The following is a 19,713-nucleotide window of genomic DNA, read 5'->3' on the forward strand; positions in this document are numbered from 1 at the left end:
TTAAGGTAATCTTGATGATCTGGAAGGGTTAACAGATCCTGTTCCCCACGTGACATTCGTCGTGTTAGTCAATTAAATGTAAATTAGATAAGTCTCGAATTTTTTTTTCTACCCTAATTTTCATCTTGTATGAATAAAAGAAGTCGTGGGGGAAAGAAACAGTCATCAAATGACACAGAAAAGGCAAAAGATATATAGATATGTTATACTCTTCTATGCACCTCAGTTATCACACCGGGTTCTGATTTTTTTAAAAGGGGTTTTGGCTGTGTAGTCAAACGATAGTCAAACTCGACCTCTTGTCAGCGTGCATATTCCAAGTCAAGAAAGTCGGCAGTGCATGTTTTTGATATTTCTCCGCAAGATTGATTTATCCCTTTTTGATTGGCAGCTGAATCCATCAATTACTAACATTTATTATACTCATTGACAGAAATTGTGCAATTTGCATTTTAAATGCATCAAAATTGTAGATACACTGCACCACGTATATTTTATGTATAAAATGTCCCACGATATACGTATAACCCCTTTTTAGCTTTACCGATTGCTTTTTAAATGCATTGTTTTCGTCAAAGGGACTTTTGAGAAACAATACATCAAGTATTCCCAGAACAGTAAGATGTAATGCAGAAGAAAAACGGCGTGCACATCTGATATGCTCTATGTTGCTGCATAATTCCCTTTTTCTTCATTTTAAACCAGTTCTAGACTACATTTACAGGGGGGAATCTCAAGACAGCAGACTAGACTACTGTTCTGCAAGGAAACTTTACCGGAAAGGGTATCATTATGAATGGTCTAAAGATAGAAACAAACAGATGAAAATATGATCTTTTTTTAATGTGCCCACATATCAATCAATATTTATGTTCAATTATTCTCCCTATCGCGTTGTTATTCGATATACAAATAACCCGTGGTTTCCTCGTTCTTTGTTTTAGGTATATTCCATATTTTTTGCACTATACCTATAATGACAATTGGTTTTTTGTGTATTTTGCCATAACATGTTTCGTTAATTATACCTCATATTGAGCAGGGCGAAATATTATGGACATACTTAAATTAATTTCATATTTATTCCTAGGATTTTTCTCCTCTAGTAAGTAAAAATTTATTCAAAATACTTAGCATGTTATTTTGTTTTCCGAAACTTTCAATTGAATTTCGCCAGTCTAATTACAACTTTACGAAGTGAATTTAGAATAATAAAGTAATTAATAATTTATTGTGTAAACAAATGTCTCCATAAAATTTCTCGAAATTAATTACAATTACTCTTTTGAATTTTAATTTTTTAACGAGCTTTGACATGCAGTACATGTAGAACTTAATGTTTAAGGGAGAATGAATGTGCTGCATATTAATTTTAAACATTCCTGCGTATTTTCAATCTAATGTTAAAAAAAGACAACCACAATATTATTTCTGACAAATTTCCAAGGACATTATAAAGAGTGGCTTAGCGTTGTTTCAATGGAATCAAGGCTTCTTCGTGCTGTGTATTATCATAATTATGCAAAGTATTATTTAGTGTTTGACAATTGATTAGTGAAAACAGAATTTTATATATTTCGTGCGTCCGAATTTTCTGGATTAACCCTCTTCAAGAATGCTACAAACCTAATTCGTTCAATTTTCTTTTGTCAATTTTAAAGAGATCCTCGGTGTTAAAATATAAAGAAGGAACGCTGAAACCAAGCATGCTTCAGAACGTGAACAGTTAAAAAAGTTTTATAAAATAGGACATAAAATAGCTTCTCTAAGGCAATTGGAACCGATACATTTGTGGTGGGGGAATCGGGCACTGATAACATTGTTTAGCTAATCATAGCATTGTCCAATTTGACAACACTAAATGAAATGGGAATAACACAATAAGTTAAGTTAAACATCGATCCATTAAAATATAAAACAAGTATCTGTACGTAAAAAACTTAAAGGGAACTGATAATCACAATTTCTTCATAATCTTTTTCTTTACTGTGGACCTCCTGATGGTAAATCGCTACAAACGTTCATGAGCAGAAATTTGGGCGTTTGCATGACATAGTCCTGACTCGATACAGGTAGCATGCAATCGGGAATTGTGTGTAACAGTAATCAAATCCTTTCATGTCATTCATTCATAGTTTAAATTTGAGGTATGGCCAATTTCCCCTCAATTCTTTTCATTCGATAAGATAGGTAAATCATGTTTTAAATAGCCCGATAGATGTTAATTATAGTACATTAAAATACGTCACATCGTCTATTTTCATACCTTGGACAAGTATACCTACAAAAACAAGGCCAAGATTGATTTTTTTTTATTGATTTTATCTAATTGTTAACACCCTTTATGCGCATAAGGTACCATGTATACAACGTAACTTGTCAAGAAGCCAAATAATATTGAACAAATTCAAATGGGATGTCATTCTGAATATATTGTTCTGGTCTTTTAAGGTTTTATCGTCTATAAGATAAGATCTAAGCGTTTACACCAAAAAAAAAAAAATGATCGGTTCAAATAAGATCGATCTTTTTAAAACCACCTCTAGAGGTAGACTTTTTAAGTCCTATTGAAAATCGATCTTACCCGTTTACAATGAACCAAAGAACGATCTTTTTAAGATCGATCTTAGTAAAGATCGATCTTTTTTGTCAGTGTGAACGGGGTCTTAGCTAGCTTTAAAACCAGGTTTAATCCATCATTTTCTACATAAGAAAATGCCTGTACAAAGTCAGAAATATAACATTTGTTATCCATTCGTTTGAGGTGTTTGAGCTTTCGGTTTTTGTCATTTGATTAGTTTTACTGAAAAGTAGAAAGAACTAGATAAAAGAACAGTATATTTCTAATTCAAGATATCAATAAAGTTTTAGTGCAATAGAAAAACATTATCTTTTTCAAGTTGCTCCACATTCATGAAAATACAAGACAGTCAAAATTAAATGCAAAATAACTAGCGTAGTTTATGAATAATTAGGTCAACTTTTTTTTATGATTAAAAAAGAAAGATTTTTTTTTCATTTTCATTGATTTTTGTCTTGTCATGTACCTATCAGCCCTATCACGATACATGATTTACTCATTACATACACCTGACCTTAGTTTTTTGCACGTGTTAAACAATCGTCATCTAAAAGTTAGTGCTTGAAGGTCAACTTCTGACAGTTTAGTTAATTTCAAATGTAGATTTAGGTCTTTAGTCATCTAGTAAAATAGCACAAAACCATTAGACGGTTTATGTTTTGAATAAAATATGCCAAATATGATACAGAAATGCACTCAGTCTGGCTTTTTATCTGAATGATGAAATCTACGATTACTACTTTTTTTACAAATACGGATCAATTATATTTTTTCTTAGATTCATAGTTTTTTTTTAAAGAAAACTAACAAACATAAGGGGAGGTTACTCATATAAATTGATTTTAGAAAGGAATGTGCAGTAAACTACGATTTTGTTGTGTAGCATAAAACCGATACGATGATCCCTTTTTTTTCTAAGGTCTTTTTCTTCTCATTGCGTACTTTAAATCTTAAATTTTTTGTGTGTTTTTATTCACAAAAACATAGTTTTCAAAACTTACTAAAACTGAGCATGAAATAAGGCTTTGTGGTTTTTTTTTTCCTGTTCCGAAAATAGCTAGATATACTAATACTACATTTTGGTAAATCATTAAAAATTCAATCATTATAACTTAGGTCCTTCTCGTCTTTATTAGGTTCTTAAACCTTGTTAAAGTTCGTGTGCAATAGATTTGGATTTTTTAAATCTTTTTCCACAACTTCAAAATAGATTACCCAATTTAGATATAAAAGGCATGACAAAACCGAAGAGTATCCATTGCAACACGACATATTTTATTTAGGGTTTACTTATATTTGTAATTTTCTAATTGTCCAATACAGCACGATGGTACTACATTCAGAAAAGAACTTTAATCAAACAAACTTGTGCTTATATATATATTACAAGAATTTAAAAAAAAAATTAAATCTAGTTTTATGTACAAAGACAATGAGCATGTTTCAGAAGATAAGCGATCGTTCTAGGCTGCTTCTTTGTATTACTATCACAGTTTTCTACACACATATATATATATACGCCTATCCCAAGTATGGAACCTCTGGTCTTTGTTAACCCTGTGTGTTTTTTCAATGTTGGTTCATATATATGTATCGGATATATATATATATATATATATATATAAGACCCATTTTGAACATCTCTATATGAAAATAAGTAGTCCAGCCCTGGCCTCAGTGACTCATTTTTTTTTTTTTTTTTTTTGTTGTCACTGAGTCCAGCTCGCCCTCCATTACCTTCAATGGTGCAAGCTCCCGGGTAGATTACCCGGGGACGATAGAGACAATGCCAGAGCGCTCAAGTACGAAAAATGTATCACAAATGGTAAAACTTCATAAAATAAACAAGTTGCATACCTGAAATGCTTGTACACTATATGGAAACTCATCTTAACAGAAGGAAATCCCTTGCAGTCGGAGCTGTGGACATCTTGTTTACATCAGTAACGCTAAATTACGGAACGTGACGTTTCTACGTTATAACGTTAGACGAAACGAATTCAATGTATCGATACAGATTTTCAACGTTTAAACTCGTTAAATCAACTATTTTGCACCTCAAACTATTTAAACGCGGACCTTAGGGCACTGAATGCTGCTGGTAAATTATGACACTTTAAATAAAAAAAGACATGTTTATATATGTGTTCCTTCTGTTGTTCAGATGAAGTTTTCTGATGGTGTTTTTTTCTTCAGTTCCCGGCAAGTGACAGAAAGTTCCAACCAAATTAATCAGTTTTAACTTTTCCACATTTCATGGTTCCTTTCAGTAGATGACAGGACAATTATTATAATAATTTTCTTCATTAAATTATCATCCCACTTTTATTTTTTTAACAATTTTTTTATCCCGAAATTCCATGAAAAATCCCGAATATTTAATTTGGGGTTGCCGTACGGCCAACAGGCGGCTCTGTCCATTTCCTTGCGATAACATATAATATATCAACCTTTTTAAATGTGAATAAATTGTTACTTATGACAAAATGAAGAACAACTTTAATACTGACGATTTTCATTTTCTCTAAAAAAAAATTAAAGTTCTTGTTAATACTTCAACGCGGTAAGTCTTTTTTTTTTTCTTAAGCAGCGAATGATAAGTCTGAAATTGTTTTTCACTTAAATTCTTTTATTAGTGTATTCAATTTAACATTGTAATTTAATGCAATTTAATTAATTTTTCTTTCTTTCAAATTAAAGAAACACATACCCGCTATTAACATATGGACCAAAATAAAGTATTTTGGGGTGGCGATTAATCATTTTTCAAGTCTAGTTTCCAAAATCGTATCAGGGCCAGACCATCTCCGTTAACATTCGGATTGAAAAATTGTTAAAAAATAAAAGTGTAATGATTAGTTGATGAAGAGATCTTGTCCCGTCATTGACTGAAAATTTACGAAAAAAACGGAATAATCTTTCGAGTTATATTAGATTCTATTTTTTTAGTCCTAGAACTATGAAAACATTCCTTTACAGGTGTGAATGGTTTTTTTACCCGCAGAAAACGTTCATGCAGCAAGTTCTTTAATTATGAAATCATTAGAAAATAAAAATTCTTTTTGTTTTGGTAACTATGTGACATTTTTAACTGTTAATTTCCCTAGATGCAGATCTAGAGTGCCGACAGATTTGTTGCAAAACGTAACGGTTATTTGACATTGATTGCTTTATCGTTTTCCCCGGAATATTCTGCTCATTGTTGACCTTCAAAAATATCATTTTTAACCGGATTTTTGTGACAAAAATGTCGGTTATTGATTTGGGGATGTACGGTGGGCGGCCGGGCGGACGGCAATCAAATGTGGTCCGTGCATTAACTCATGAACCGTTCAACCAAAGCTTTTAAAATTTTTAATGTGTTATTACTGACAACTATACGAAGGTCAAGTTCAATAATGGCGATTTTGACTTTTACCGTTCAGGAGTTATGGTTCTTGAAAGATTGAAAAATGGAGTTTCCTGTCGTGTCCGTGCATTTACGCATGAACTGTTCTACCAAAGCTTCCCAAATTTTAATATGTTGTTACTGATGACAGAATGGAGGTCAAGTTCAATAATGACGATTTTGACTTTTACCGTTCAGGAGTTATGGTTCTTGAAAGATTGAAAAATGGAGTTTCCAGTCGTATCCGTGCATTTATGCATGAACTGTTCTATCAAAGCTTCCGAAATTTTAATATGCTGTTACTGATGACAGAATGGAGGTCAAGTTCAATAATGACGATTTTGACTTTTACCGTTCAGGAGTTATGGTTCTTGAAAGATTGAAAAATGGTGTTTCCCGTCGTGTCCGTGCATTTTCTCATGAACCATTCAACCAAAGCTTTTGAAATTTTAATATGTTGTTACTGATGACAAAATAGAGGTCAAGTTCAATAATGACGATTTTGACTTTTACCGTTCAGGAGTTATATGTTCTTGAAAGATCGTAAAATGGTGTTTCCCGTCGTGTCCGTGCATTTTCTCATGAACCATTCAACCAAAGCTTTTGAAATTTTAATATGTTGTTACTGATGACAAAATAGAGGTCAAGTTCAATAATGACGATTTTGACTTTTACCGTTCAGGAGTTATGGTTCTTGAAAGATCGTAAAATGGTGTTTCCCGTCGTGTCCGTGCATTTTCTCATGAACCATATTCAACCAAAGCTTTTGAAATTTTAATATGTTGTTACTGATGACAAAATAGAGGTCAAGTTCAATAATGACGATTTTGACTTTTACCGTTCAGGAGTTATGGTTCTTGAAAGATTGAAAAATGGTGTTTCCCGTCGTGTCCATGCATTTTCTCATGAACCATTCAACCAAAGCTTTTGAAATTTTAATATGTTGTTACTGATGACAAAATAGAGGTCAAGTTCAATAATGACGATTTTGACTTTTACCGTTCAGGAGTTATGGTTATTGAAAGATCGTAAAATGGCGTTTCCATTCACGTTGTTGCATTTACTCATGAACCATTCAATCTCAGCTTTTCAAATTTTAATATGTTGATACTGATGACAAAATGGAGGTCAAATTTGATATTGACGATTTCCACTTTCACCATTCATCAGTAATGGTTCTTGTGATATTGCCAGGACACAAATAAATGTTAATAAATCCGGTTTGCTGTCGTTGTGACAGCCACTTGTTAAATATTCTATTGATACCTAAGCATCTGCAAGATTTGTCTATATATTTAAGAATTGAATGCTTCTTTTGTAAATTCATTGGGGTGTAAAAGTGTTGACCGAAGTACATTTTGTATGAAGCGCGGAAGCGCTTCATTCTAAAAATGTGCGCACGGTCAACGCTTTTACACCCCTATGAAGTTACAAAAAGAAGCATTCAATACTTATAATTACACTTTTTAGCTATAATCATGAAAACACGAATTTTATAATTGCATTTAATAATTGCATTACTCAATAAAACTGTTCGTTCATGATAACACGTGGTCCCTCAATAAAGTGCATAGGTTATATGCACTTTATTGAGGGACCACGTGTTATCATGAACGAAAAGTTTTATTGAGTAATGCAATTGCTTAAGGAATAACACATGATGTGCAGTTAGCCAATTAGAATAAAGTATTATAATGAAACATACATCTAATGTAATTATATACATATACATGTATATATCTTCTTATGCATTACGGACTGAGTTTTAACACTTTATTTTTATTCCTGACCTTCTCATTTACATTCTTGCAAAAACTTCTCCTTTATAATGCACGCCGTATCCCTATGAAATTTTGTTTTAGAAGTAGGAATTTAATTTAGAGAAACTCAGGTTGATGTATGAAAATCCGGAAATTGTAACCCTATTAATGCAATTTCGTTAATCCCATCCGTTTGAATATGATCACAAAAAACACCGATAGAAAAATAGAAAAACGAAATTTATTGGACTGAAAGCATACAGATTGAATTAGGAAAAAGCAAAACACAAGCAGACGTTGAAACTCATGATCATACAAAAATTAGTTTGTTAGCATGGAATGAGAAAAAAAAATGGTTATTATTCGAATAAATTTCCCTGTATTTTAAGTAAAAACAGTCTCTGAAATTCATTGTTCTGTACAGAAAAAATCCGGGGCCGTGTCAACGAAACTGTCCTAGGACTATGACATGTCTTAGGATAGTCTTAGGATACGTCTTAGTCCTAAGTCAGGTTAACGAAAGTGTCCTAAAATAAGATATGTCCTAAATTTGGTCCTAAAGTTAGGATATACAAATAGGTGTCTTAGGATAGTCCTAAAGGTTACAATGTCCTAAAAGGTAATAAAAACAAAATATATAGCAAGCCGCATAAACTCAATACTAAAAATACTAATACTATATTAAACTATCATACTGTTATTAGAATTAGATTAATAAAACAAAATATTTTTCAATTTTGTTAAAGATTCAATTTTATTACATTAAATTATTTCGTGCTGCCTTTTTTAAGCCTACGAAATACTACATGTATCATCATAAGCAATATTTTTTGCGAATAACCAAAACGGTGCAATATTAATTTAAATATGGGAAAATATTACTTATTTTTTTAACTAATTCTGATTCGATATATGTAATGAAATCGAGAGGACCTAACGACAAAACTAGTTCATGTACTAAAATTGCAGCACGCATATTGCACTTAACAATGTTTTGTGACTATTTACTTTTGTTTTCGTATTAGATTCTTTTATATCTTTTATCATATTTAATAACGTATTTATAAGTATTACTTTAAATCTTTAACTTTTATTTTGCGTTAATTGTTTTCCATACAAGAGTTGTCCTCTCTCTCTTTACATATAGATACTAAAATACAATAAAATCTATGTCATAGAAATCTCTACCTTTTTTCCAATTGAATAAATGTGTTAGGATGGTCCTAGGACCATCGTAGTTAGGACTGTCCTAAGACAGCTTTGTTTTACATCCTAAGATATGTCTCAGACACGTCCTAAGACCATCCTAAATAATGTCTCGATACTTTCATTGACACGACCCCCGATATAGAACCGATAGGGTTTCTGGATTTTCTTTAGTGTTGGTGTTTCTTTGTGTGAATAAATGGAGATATGGGATATACAATAAGATAGCAAAGGCTATGCAATTAACGACATCAAAACCATAGACATTTTTCCGTTTCCTAGACCGGTGTTTCCTAGTACATATTTGTTTAAGTCGTTAAACTTCTAATTGAACTTCTGGAGAAAAATCAAACCATAATGAAATCAGGAGATGTGGTATAGTTGACAATGAAACAATTTTCCACCAAAGACCAACTGACGTACATGATAGCTTGCTAACATTGGTACATTTGATAACACCAGTTTACCATTTCACTACACTGCATATTCACTGATACATGAATTGTCACCACATTCCTTATAAAATAGCACCATCATATTGTTTTAACCGTTCGGCAGTCCAATTTGCACTGGGCATATATAGTTTTCATATATACGGCTTATCTATTAGGACAGCAGTCTTTTAAATTGTTTACCTGCTTACATGCTTGTACTAAAGCTGCGTATATCGTCAGGTTTGTTTTTTTTTGGAAATGACAGGTTACTGAATTTGGCATTATGATACATGATATAAAATAACACGTAGAATACAGACTCCGCGGAGCTTACATGTCGTACATGCACAATATCAAACTGGAATTTTTGCGCGGAGTGTTTTACTTATATGAGGGGGAGGACAGGGGTAAGGGAGACAGGGAGAAAGGGGTAGGAGAAAGGAGAAAGGGGGTGGGAGAAAGGAGAAAGGGGTAGGAGAAAGGAGAGGAAGGCTGGGAGAAAGGAGAAAAAGTTGGAGAAAGGAGAAAAAATAAAATATCTCTCCTTTTAAAATTTTTTCTAATATTTCAAGAAAAAATATCTCAAAAGGAGATGTTTTATTCTAATGGGAGAAATGGGGGTAGGAGAAAGGAGAAGAGGGGCGGGAGAAGGGAGAAGAGTACCCCCTGTCCTCCCCCTTTTATATGGAGGGTGCATATGTTAGCGTAACTTCATTCCACCGTGTATTTATTTCGGGTATCTGTTTTTCACTAGAGAATATTGGAAGTAAAAAGTGTCACGAGCGTCGATCTTGGTATCGTTGTTTTGTTTATATTGACCGGTTTATTGTTTACATATACATTTATGGGTTGAAATTAGAATAATTTTCAGGGAACCAGTTTAATAGTCTTTCATTACTGAGTAAAACTATAAATTTTTCGTCAATAGACAAGTTATAAAATTGATCGTTATGTTTTACTGCTTCATTATACAATATATTTCGAAGGTCTGCTTACAAAGGACATAAAGTAACTACATGTTTCTCATCTTCAATTTCGTTTTAACACATAAAACAACATCTTTCATTTATTGGCTTTTTCTCATAATGTCCTGTTTCTATTTTAAGTGGCGTTGCGCCGGATCTAAATTTTGCATAAGCACTCAGTCTAAATTTGATTGATATATTTTGTTTTAAATATAACTCTGCACAATATTGTGATTTATATCGCTTATAAGTAGGAAGCTTGTTACCATTACTCTGTGACAAAATTTTCGTTTGCCATTCTGGATCATTCTGCAATATATTTATTAAATAAAACATCTTCAATTTGTAGAACAATTTTCTTTATGCAGCACACTATCAATACTAGTATACAAATCAAAGTTACAATCTTTAAGTTTTTTTCATGACTCTATTACACCAGGTATTATTATTTACAGCATTTTTATGTGACCATTTGAAAACCTTTATAATTTATTCTGTCATTGGTCATGGCACTACATCTTGCCCAATGCCTAAATACACATGTCCATTCAGTGTTTTACACTAGGAGGTCTCCAGCCCATGTCCCCGTTAATTTCATCATTTGGCGCATACTTGCCAACACTTAATAAAACACCTGATAGCTCTGTTCTTGACAGCGTTGATACAAGAAAAAGAAGGAGTGCCCAAAATGGATACACCGTAGCTTATTACTGACCAGACCAGAGTATCAAATAATGTTTTAAAGGTACTGTGCTAGAAACCACAATGTGCTTTACATTTATCAATTAATAAACTTAGAGCTCGACTGGCAGACCTTGCTACAGCTTTAGCCATAATATTTTGATGAGTGGTGGATATTTGGAACTGGAACTGGATCCGGATTTACCAACCTTTTAAATTCTGTTGATGGATAAAAAGTAATATGTGAATTTGTCGCAAAAATTGACGTTTTCCTATAAAATTACAAGACCAAAAATGGTGACCCAAGTTTTTATGCATACAATGACTTATACTGATGTAACTCGATTCAAAATACAAGTGTGCCAAAAAGTTTAGAAATCGGGAGATATGCCATTCGGTATCGTGTTGTAGAACGTTGAAAATCTGTATCGATACATTGAATTCGTTTCGTCTAACGTTATAACGTAGAAACGTCACGTTCCGTAATTTAGCGTTACTGATGTAAACAAGATGTCCACAGCTCCGACTGCAAGGGATTTCCTTCTGTTAAGATGAGTTTCCATATAGTGTACAAGCATTTCAGGTATGCAACTTGTTTATTTTATGAAGTTTTACCATTTGTGATACATTTTTCGTACTTGAGCGCTCTGGCATTGTCTCTATCGTCCCCGGGTAATCTACCCGGGAGCTTGCACCATTGAAGGTAATGGAGGGCGAGCTGGACTCAGTGACAACAAAAAAAAAATTTAAAAAAAATGAGTCACTGAGGCCAGGGCTGGACTAGAAAATAAGGAGATTGTGTATGATTGCAAATGAGACAACTATCCATCAAAGTTAAAATTAAGTGGATGTAATCAATTGAAGGCAACCGTTTGGTTTACATGCTAACCGATATTGCTTTCTTCAATATATGCTGTTGCAACTTGTGTGTCATATAACAGCTGATGTGATTAATAACAATGTTCCTTTAATAAATATGACAATGCTGTTACTCATCAGGTGTGTCAAAAAACTTAATGGTACACAATTAATGTTATTAATTACAGAATGACAATATTGATGTATATAAACTAACCATTACATGGGAAATGACCCTATTTGTCGAACAAATTGTTGACCCTAAATAACCTTTTAGCATTCTTCACTTTTGAAACTGTAGTACAAAACAGGCCAAAAATCAGTTGAATTGAGGTCTGGAGCTGGCATGTAGTCCTTTGTTAAGTATTTTGCTTATAGTTTCTTCTGTTACCTTTTCTGAAAATGGACTCGGGTTCCTTTATCTGAGTGTTACTGTGTGTTCTGCTGTGTGTTTGTTTAACCCACATTGGTTAGAGTTAAAGAGGGAGAGTTCAGATATCACAAAACATGGTTAACACCGCCGCATGTTTGCGCCTGTCCCAAGTCCGGAACTCTGGTCTTTGTTAGTCCTGTATGTTTTTACAATGTTGGTTCAAATATATATACCAGACTTTAGTCGTTTTTTTTCAAAATTGCTTGAATTATTTATTTGCCATGCTTCTGATCGGCAGCACATTCGAAACTTCTGACATTGATAAAATAATATTTCAAGTCACTCACAAAATACAGAAAATTGGGAGAAACAAATATTTGAGAAAAAAATATAATCATTAACCTACTGCTGCAGATCATGAAGTTATACGATACTAATAAAAAGGAAAATAACAAAAATGCCGTAAACCGAGGAAAACTCTAACCGGAATGACCCTAAGCAAATGGCTAAATCAAAAGCTCAAACACATCAAACGAATGGACAACAACAGTCATATATATACCTGACTTGGTACAGGCATTTTCTTATGTAGAAAATGGTAGATTAATCCTGGTTTTATAGATAGCTAAACCTATAACTTGTATAACAGTCGCATAAAAAAATATATATATCACGTCTTTTGGGATTAATCGGTTGAAGGGGGGAGGGGGGTGTTTCAGATAACAAAAGTATTGTTTTAAATATAAAGGACCGCGTAATACCGTCTCTCGCGTTTTACTTTTGGTGGTACACGTATGTCGTAAACACCCACTACGAAACGAAATCTGAATGAAAGGGGGTAGGCGGCCATGTTGTCATAGAACACCTGATGTAACATATATTTGGATAATAATCATGAGAGAATTTATTGTGATTTTTACTACCCAAATCACACAACATACAATTACAATGTCATCATGTTGATGTATTAACCCTGGTAACAAGTTTGATGATGAGAAGGGGAATTGATAGATATTTGTTTACGTAGATAAAAAAAAATAGGTTAATATGTATTTAAGATACTAATAGACAAAACAATATATTTTATTACCTGTCATTTCTTTAAATACAATGTGGAATTTTACATCGTATGTATAACGCAAATAGTTAATTTTATGACATTTGGATATTCTCATTAAAACGTTCATTGCTTGACTAACATTGAGAAAGTCGGAGTATGTTTACTTCAAACTTATAATGTTATTTATTTGAATGTAGAAGTTAATCATTATTCTTTGTGTTTTGTAGATTTTCATCCTGCTCAAGGTCAATGGGGTCTCAGGTGGGGTTCGCCGGGATCTTTGAAAAATTTAAAAACCGTGAAACTTCTTGGAAATTTGAAAACAATAAAACATAGCAAAGTATTATGGCGTCCAATGAAACATGACATTGTTATAGCAAGAGATAGTTCAGATTCGAGTGACGATTCAGACAAACATAGGAGACGTTTCATAAAAAAACTAAAACGTCGCCTTTCAAGACGGAAACGTATAAAATTAAGGAGAAGAAATGCTAATGTTTTGATTGAAAAACTTATAAAAGAGAAAATTTTGCGAACAAAGAATGAACCAAACAAAAATACCAAGTCGGATAAAATGGAACCTCGTATTCATAATATTGACAAAGGAAATCAAAACGTTAAACCATTAACTAAATCAAGTTTGGTCAAAACGCTTGGAGAAAGGCTACTATCTGATTATGATTATACAACTATAACCCCAAATGGCAAAGAATCAACAGGACCAGTTGTTTCTTGGGACGGCATTTTTACGGCAAATGAGAATGTACAAAGTTCCACCAAATCTGAAGCAGTTGGGAATTTAGGTCACTCATTTATAAAAACATCGTCACCGGGAAGTGGCGTTTCAAAATCTCCGAAACCAAACGCGAATACAAATGCTGAACAAGAATTTGAAGGAGAAATAGAAACAGAAGAACAAGTTATAACAACAACAAAAAAGAATATATTTTCAACGTCAAAGCAAATAAATGAAGAACAGGAAATAGAGGCAGAAGAAACCACAACACAAAATATTATATCTACCATACGACCACTTGCATCCTCAACAGCGTCATCAAACAATGGCGAGCAAGAAATAGAGGCAGAAGAAACAACAACAATAAACAGTATAACTACAGTAAAATCACATTTATCAAAAAGTACAGCTGCCGGTGAGCAGGAAGTTGAAATAGAAGGTATCACTAGTACAACGAAAACCTCTGTCACACAACAAACTTTAGCAACTGTAGACCAAGAAGTTGAGGCAGAGGAAACCACAACACCACTGTACAGCACATCGACAAAAACATTAGTATCTAGTATAAACGATCACCAACCTAAACAGATGGTCATTGATAATGCGGTTGCAAATAAATACCACGGTATTGCAGGTATATACATTAAACCAAAGTCACTAGATAAACCGCAGATAACTGCTCAAATAACAGGAGCGACGAGACAAAAAACTGAAATTCCTTTAAATAATGGCAACTTTAGCTATATTACAAAAGGCGAACTTTCAATTTCTGGCAAAACTTTACCCTTAGATATAAATAGTGTTAATTCAAAATCAATTCTAAACAAAGATGCAAATGGGCATTCAATGGGTTCTGAAAGAAAAATAGACATGAATAGCATTATACGGCATCCACAAAAAGCATTAGGCAGCTACCATCCACCAGTCCCAGCAGAAGAGGCTGTAGTTAGTGTCCCAGGGGATGCTTCAGTAATCAGTTCACTCGACAAAAACATTCTTCAGACAAAAACAACTTTAGGGAAAGTAGGCAGCGGTAGACGACGAGTAGATGATAATGGCAAACCCAGCTTGAAATATCCAGCTGACCTTAATTCTACAACGGGATTAAGATCGATCGGATCGAATACATCGGAAAAAGAGACATTAGAATTCAGTGGAAACGTCTTTGAAATCCAACCATCATTAAATGTTCACGTTAGAACAACTGCATCAAAAGACAAGAAAGATAAAACGTCTAGAACTCCTTTAAGTGCTCATTCGAAACCCATTTCAACAATTCCATCAAAGTCAAATAGTTTTGTTGCACCAACCAAACTCCAGAAGACTATTCATACAATAAGAATTAATGGACAAAGTAAACCAGCAACACATCACATTGTTCATGGAACAAGCCGGTCCAACATGCGACATATTTCACTTTCAGGTAAAGATAACTTTAAATTGCAAAGGCACGGTATTACGTATTTACAACCGACAATTGAAGTGGTAAGGAAAAATGGGAAAACACCAGATCAACAAACTGGTAATGGTGTTGCAGCTAAACTAAACAAGAAAACCATTTCTACGGTGAAAAACCAAAATAATTTACCTCAGATCAGTGATGGTCGACGATCTTCAAATTTTATACTTAATAATGGTGTTAATGCTTCCGGAAAGACAATGTCGCAGGAACCACATGACAAAACCTTCATTGCTGGTAGGAGAACATCAGATTTATATAATAACGCTCATCCACAAAGTGGTAATGGCGTTGCATTTAAATTAAACAAGAATACAATCTCTGGGAAGAGAACCCTAAATAATTTACCACAGATCAATAATGGTCCACAATCTTCAATTGGTATACTTAATGTTGGTGGTAATGCTTCAGGACAGACCATGCTGCAGAAACTAAATGACAAAACCGTCACTGATGCTGGTAGAAACGATATAAAGCAAGTCAGTTTAGGACCGACGAAAAGTCTAACCCCTTTTCTTCCCAATACAGCACCCTTTGTAAATGCAAATGAAAACACTAGAAATGCTAAAAATCAAAATCAAAATTGGAAACCAGTGGTTCATAGTATTTCAATCATGAACGAAATTCACACAAGGACAATAGGTTCAAAAGATACTGGTTTGGATCACACTCCAAAAATTAATTCAATTTCTAAATCCATACAAAAAGAAAACAGATCAGGTATAAAACCGAAAAAATTATCATGGCAACACAGCGCTACCAGCAAACCAGTTGTTCAACAAAAAGCTTTTGTAAACAATCCACCAAACCCTTTACCAATTGCTTGGGGTCCTGTAGCAACAAGTAACACAGTTGTCAAAGAAAAGAAATTGGGAACAACTGATATTCAAGGACAACAACAAAAATCGTGGGGTCCCATGGCAGCCGGTAAGTCGAGTCTTAATAAAAAGGATACTAACGTGGAAATCGGTAACGATATACAATGGGGGCCAGTTGCTAAAAGTAAACCGAGTCTGGGTAAAAAGAATATAAACACTGAAATCGGTAACAATATACAATGGGGACCAGTTGCTACAAGTAAACCAGCTAGTATTAACTATATTCAAACTCATAAAAATATATCATGGGGTCCAGTAGCTACAAGTATTCCTGTAGTGACAGGTCAGCAAATGAATATACAGGACAAAGAAACAAACATCGATGCATCACGGCAACAAATTTCGAACAATGGTCAAGGCTCGAGCCACAAGGTTGCTACTAATAATATTTCAAATCCTTCGCAGATAACCACAAGTCACATATCTGGTCTCTCTCGTGGTTTGCTTGACCAACTTAGACAACCAAGCATGAGAAATTTAGGTTCAAATAGAGGTAGACTTACTATCATGGATGCAGGCAACAGTTCAAACGTGTTACCAATGCCAAATGGGAAAGCCAAAGATCAGATACAAAATAAGATAAAAGCAGATGAAATTTTAACGTCTAAGTGGTTAGACTCCAAAAGAAAAGAAGCTACGGTGTTAGCTACAGAGTTGGGCGGCATATGGAAAGGTAATTGCCTTAGATATAACTGAATAAGTAAACCGTGTATAAGCATATTAAAATGGTATCTCTGTTTGCAAGTCGTAATTGCATAAGTTTTGAACTTGATACTTTTACAGAAACCAGTACTGCCACATGATATTGTTATCACAGTAATGGGTCTGCATCTTCAAACTGTATAGCGTTTTATGTTCCCGTCTATCTGTCCATCAACACCATTCTACATTACCATTTAATCTTACACGCAGTTTAACGCAGGTATTGAGATTTACATTTTTTTTTTTAAAATTATATCTGGATAAAAAAGGTAAGAATATGTGATGTGATTTTCAATGAGACAACTTTCCGACCGATAGCAAATGGCATAGAAGTTAGAAACTATAGTCGTTCAAGTAAAATTAAGTGGTTCTTAGTTATAAACAAAGACGCAGAATCATAATAATAATATACCGTATAATGCATATGGTTAGGAATATGCAAGGTTCTAATGTTAAAAGACATACTAGAATAGCGCAAATATAAAAATAGTTTCTTCATCAATTGAAGTGTGGTTTTCAGATGTAAATAGAACAATGATTGGTGGAGCCTCAAGCTCATGTCCAGTGTATACAATTAAATACCAGGACAATACAGTTATATTAGATACAGTGGATAATAAATGCAGAACGTAGGTTCGCTGTCGTGCAGTAGTACTAGTTTTGCATGTCATGCCTTTTGTAACCAAATACAATATTATACATGTGTGATAGTAGAATTTAGTCTTTGCAACTATGTAATTTATCATACATATATGCTTAATGCGAGAATTGCTCTTGTAGGCTATGCAGGTGGTTACCACAAATATACATTAATATATATCTAGTGCATGCTTGAAGCAGATGAACAAATATAAAGTCATTTTTATTGATTATTTTAAAGGCGTTTTTCATGAGAAATGCATAATGTGAATTGCTTACGCAGAGCGCGCGACTTATGACCATGTATGTTCGTATATATTTACGTGTCAATACATACGAAAGAAGATGTTAACTGCACTCATTTGAAAAAAAGGAATTCTCGTCATCGGTGCTAAAAGCCAAATATCAAAAAGAATCTGGTTCAACTGATAAAACCAAACAAATTGTACAGCAAACATAGCTAATAACATCCTGTACTTGTGCATCGGGAGGATTAGCTCAGAATGCACACATGTAAAATTTTAGTTTTATCCGAAATAGTTTCAAGAATCAATGTTCAACAAACACATTGCATATCGGGCTCCTCTTAGGAGGGAATTATTGATCGTATCCCTTGGCTATCGAAGGTGACAAAAGAAGAATGTTAAAATAGCCATAAACACATGTAGATGTATTTTTTTTATCGATAATGTTCCATTTTTCAGCAGTTTGTTCAATTGTACTATTTTCTTACTTATTGGTTTCTATAAAGATTTAAAACTTTATCTTTCCCCGGAAATGTATAAAATACAATGTTTGGCATACAAAAATGAAATAAAATAAAATATCTTGGATATGATTACCAACAAGACAAGTTCATGTTTCCATGTGGTTGTCAATGAGACCAGTCAACTATTCATATGAATGCCAGTTCAAATATTCATAAAGACTCAAGGACAAAAGATGTAACTGCCAAAAAGACAACCAACTATTTATCAAAAATGAAACATTGTGAATTCAGGCACATATATTTTCCTCTGTGTTTTTGTATCATCGTATTGCCATTTGATAAGCAAGTCATGTTAATCGGATATAACTTTATACTGCTCGATCTTCGATCACTCTTAATGAAATGCAAAGTGTGACTAAGTTTATTGTTGACTTTATTTATTTTAAAGTCAAGGATATGACAGTTGTTGTCCATTCGTTTGGTGTGTTTTATCATTTTGATATTTGATTACGGACTTTCCGTTTTATATTTACATCGGAGTAAAGTATTTTTGTGATTTTACTTTATTTTTTATAACATTTTAGGGTTATCACCTGGCACAAAAAGACAAAACGTGAACAAATCCGAGAGAACACGTGGTACGGTGCCAATGTCTACTACAGGGATAGGTTAGTTTAACTAAGTTTGTTGGTATTTTAGCAGATCTTAACACAGAAAAAGTTATATTTGATATTTTACGAAACATTAATAAGTTCGTTAGCTTTCTCGTTTGAATTGTTTTACATTGTCATTTCGGGGCCTTTTATAGCTGAAATAAAGATGGCAATTATACCACATCTTCTTTTTTTTTATATATATGATTGATATAATCAAAACTTGAAGCTTGCGTCTGTGATTAAGTTACTGTAAAATATAAATAAAAAACAAAACATCAGTCTAAAGTATTAGATGTATAACTAACCAATAACAAGAGGAAGACTTTAACTAGAAAAAAGTTGCCGTCATCATCATCCTTATCACAATCATCGTCGTCGTGATCGTCGTTGTCGTTAACATAAATTATATATTGCTTCTATTTATTTCAGACCCTATTACATTCCGGTGGTCACCTACGTGGACTTAGCTAAAGTTTGAGAATAGTTAGCCACTGCCTGTACTTCCAAGAATTCCATGCTTCCTTCATGAGGAACGCAAAAGCTACAATTTACACATGAATGTACTTTTCTGTTTGTCGATTTCATTAAATGGGTACCATCATACATTATGTAGAGACGTGTTTCTGAA

At 33.5% G+C, this 19,713-nt stretch overlaps 1 protein-coding gene across 2 annotated transcripts; it reads left to right on the forward strand.

Moving 5' to 3' along the window:
- The first annotated feature begins 998 nt into the window (after positions 1 to 998).
- On the forward strand, positions 999 to 19,713 carry LOC143079327 (uncharacterized). Of its 2 annotated transcripts, XM_076254584.1 has the most exons (5): positions 999 to 1,105; positions 13,534 to 17,052; positions 17,602 to 17,710; positions 19,014 to 19,097; positions 19,515 to 19,713. In XM_076254584.1, exons 1-5 carry the CDS (start codon positions 1,054 to 1,056, stop codon positions 19,561 to 19,563), a joined length of 3,813 nt encoding a protein of 1,270 aa, XP_076110699.1. In that variant the 5' UTR covers positions 999 to 1,053; the 3' UTR covers positions 19,564 to 19,713. The 2 variants fall into 2 exon arrangements, 1 of the variants encoding a protein (XP_076110699.1); XR_012979388.1 differs by lacking the exon at positions 17,602 to 17,710.

The sequence above is a fragment of the Mytilus galloprovincialis genome, chromosome 6, assembly GCF_965363235.1.
Source record: "Mytilus galloprovincialis chromosome 6, xbMytGall1.hap1.1, whole genome shotgun sequence".
Lineage (NCBI taxonomy): Eukaryota > Metazoa > Mollusca > Bivalvia > Mytilida > Mytilidae > Mytilus > Mytilus galloprovincialis.

What these genes read in the sequence shown, in the direction of transcription:
- LOC143079327 (XM_076254584.1), top strand. Translation starts at nt 1,054, where the DNA reads ATGGACATACTTAAATTAATTTCATATTTATTCCTAGGATTTTTCTCC. An exon ending in CCTAGGATTTTTCTCCTCTA is followed by an intron (nt 1,106 to 13,533) that starts GTAAGTAAAAAT and finishes TGTGTTTTGTAG; the next exon opens with ATTTTCATCCTGCTCAAGGT. An exon ending in GTTGGGCGGCATATGGAAAG is followed by an intron (nt 17,053 to 17,601) that starts GTAATTGCCTTA and finishes TGTGGTTTTCAG; the next exon opens with ATGTAAATAGAACAATGATT.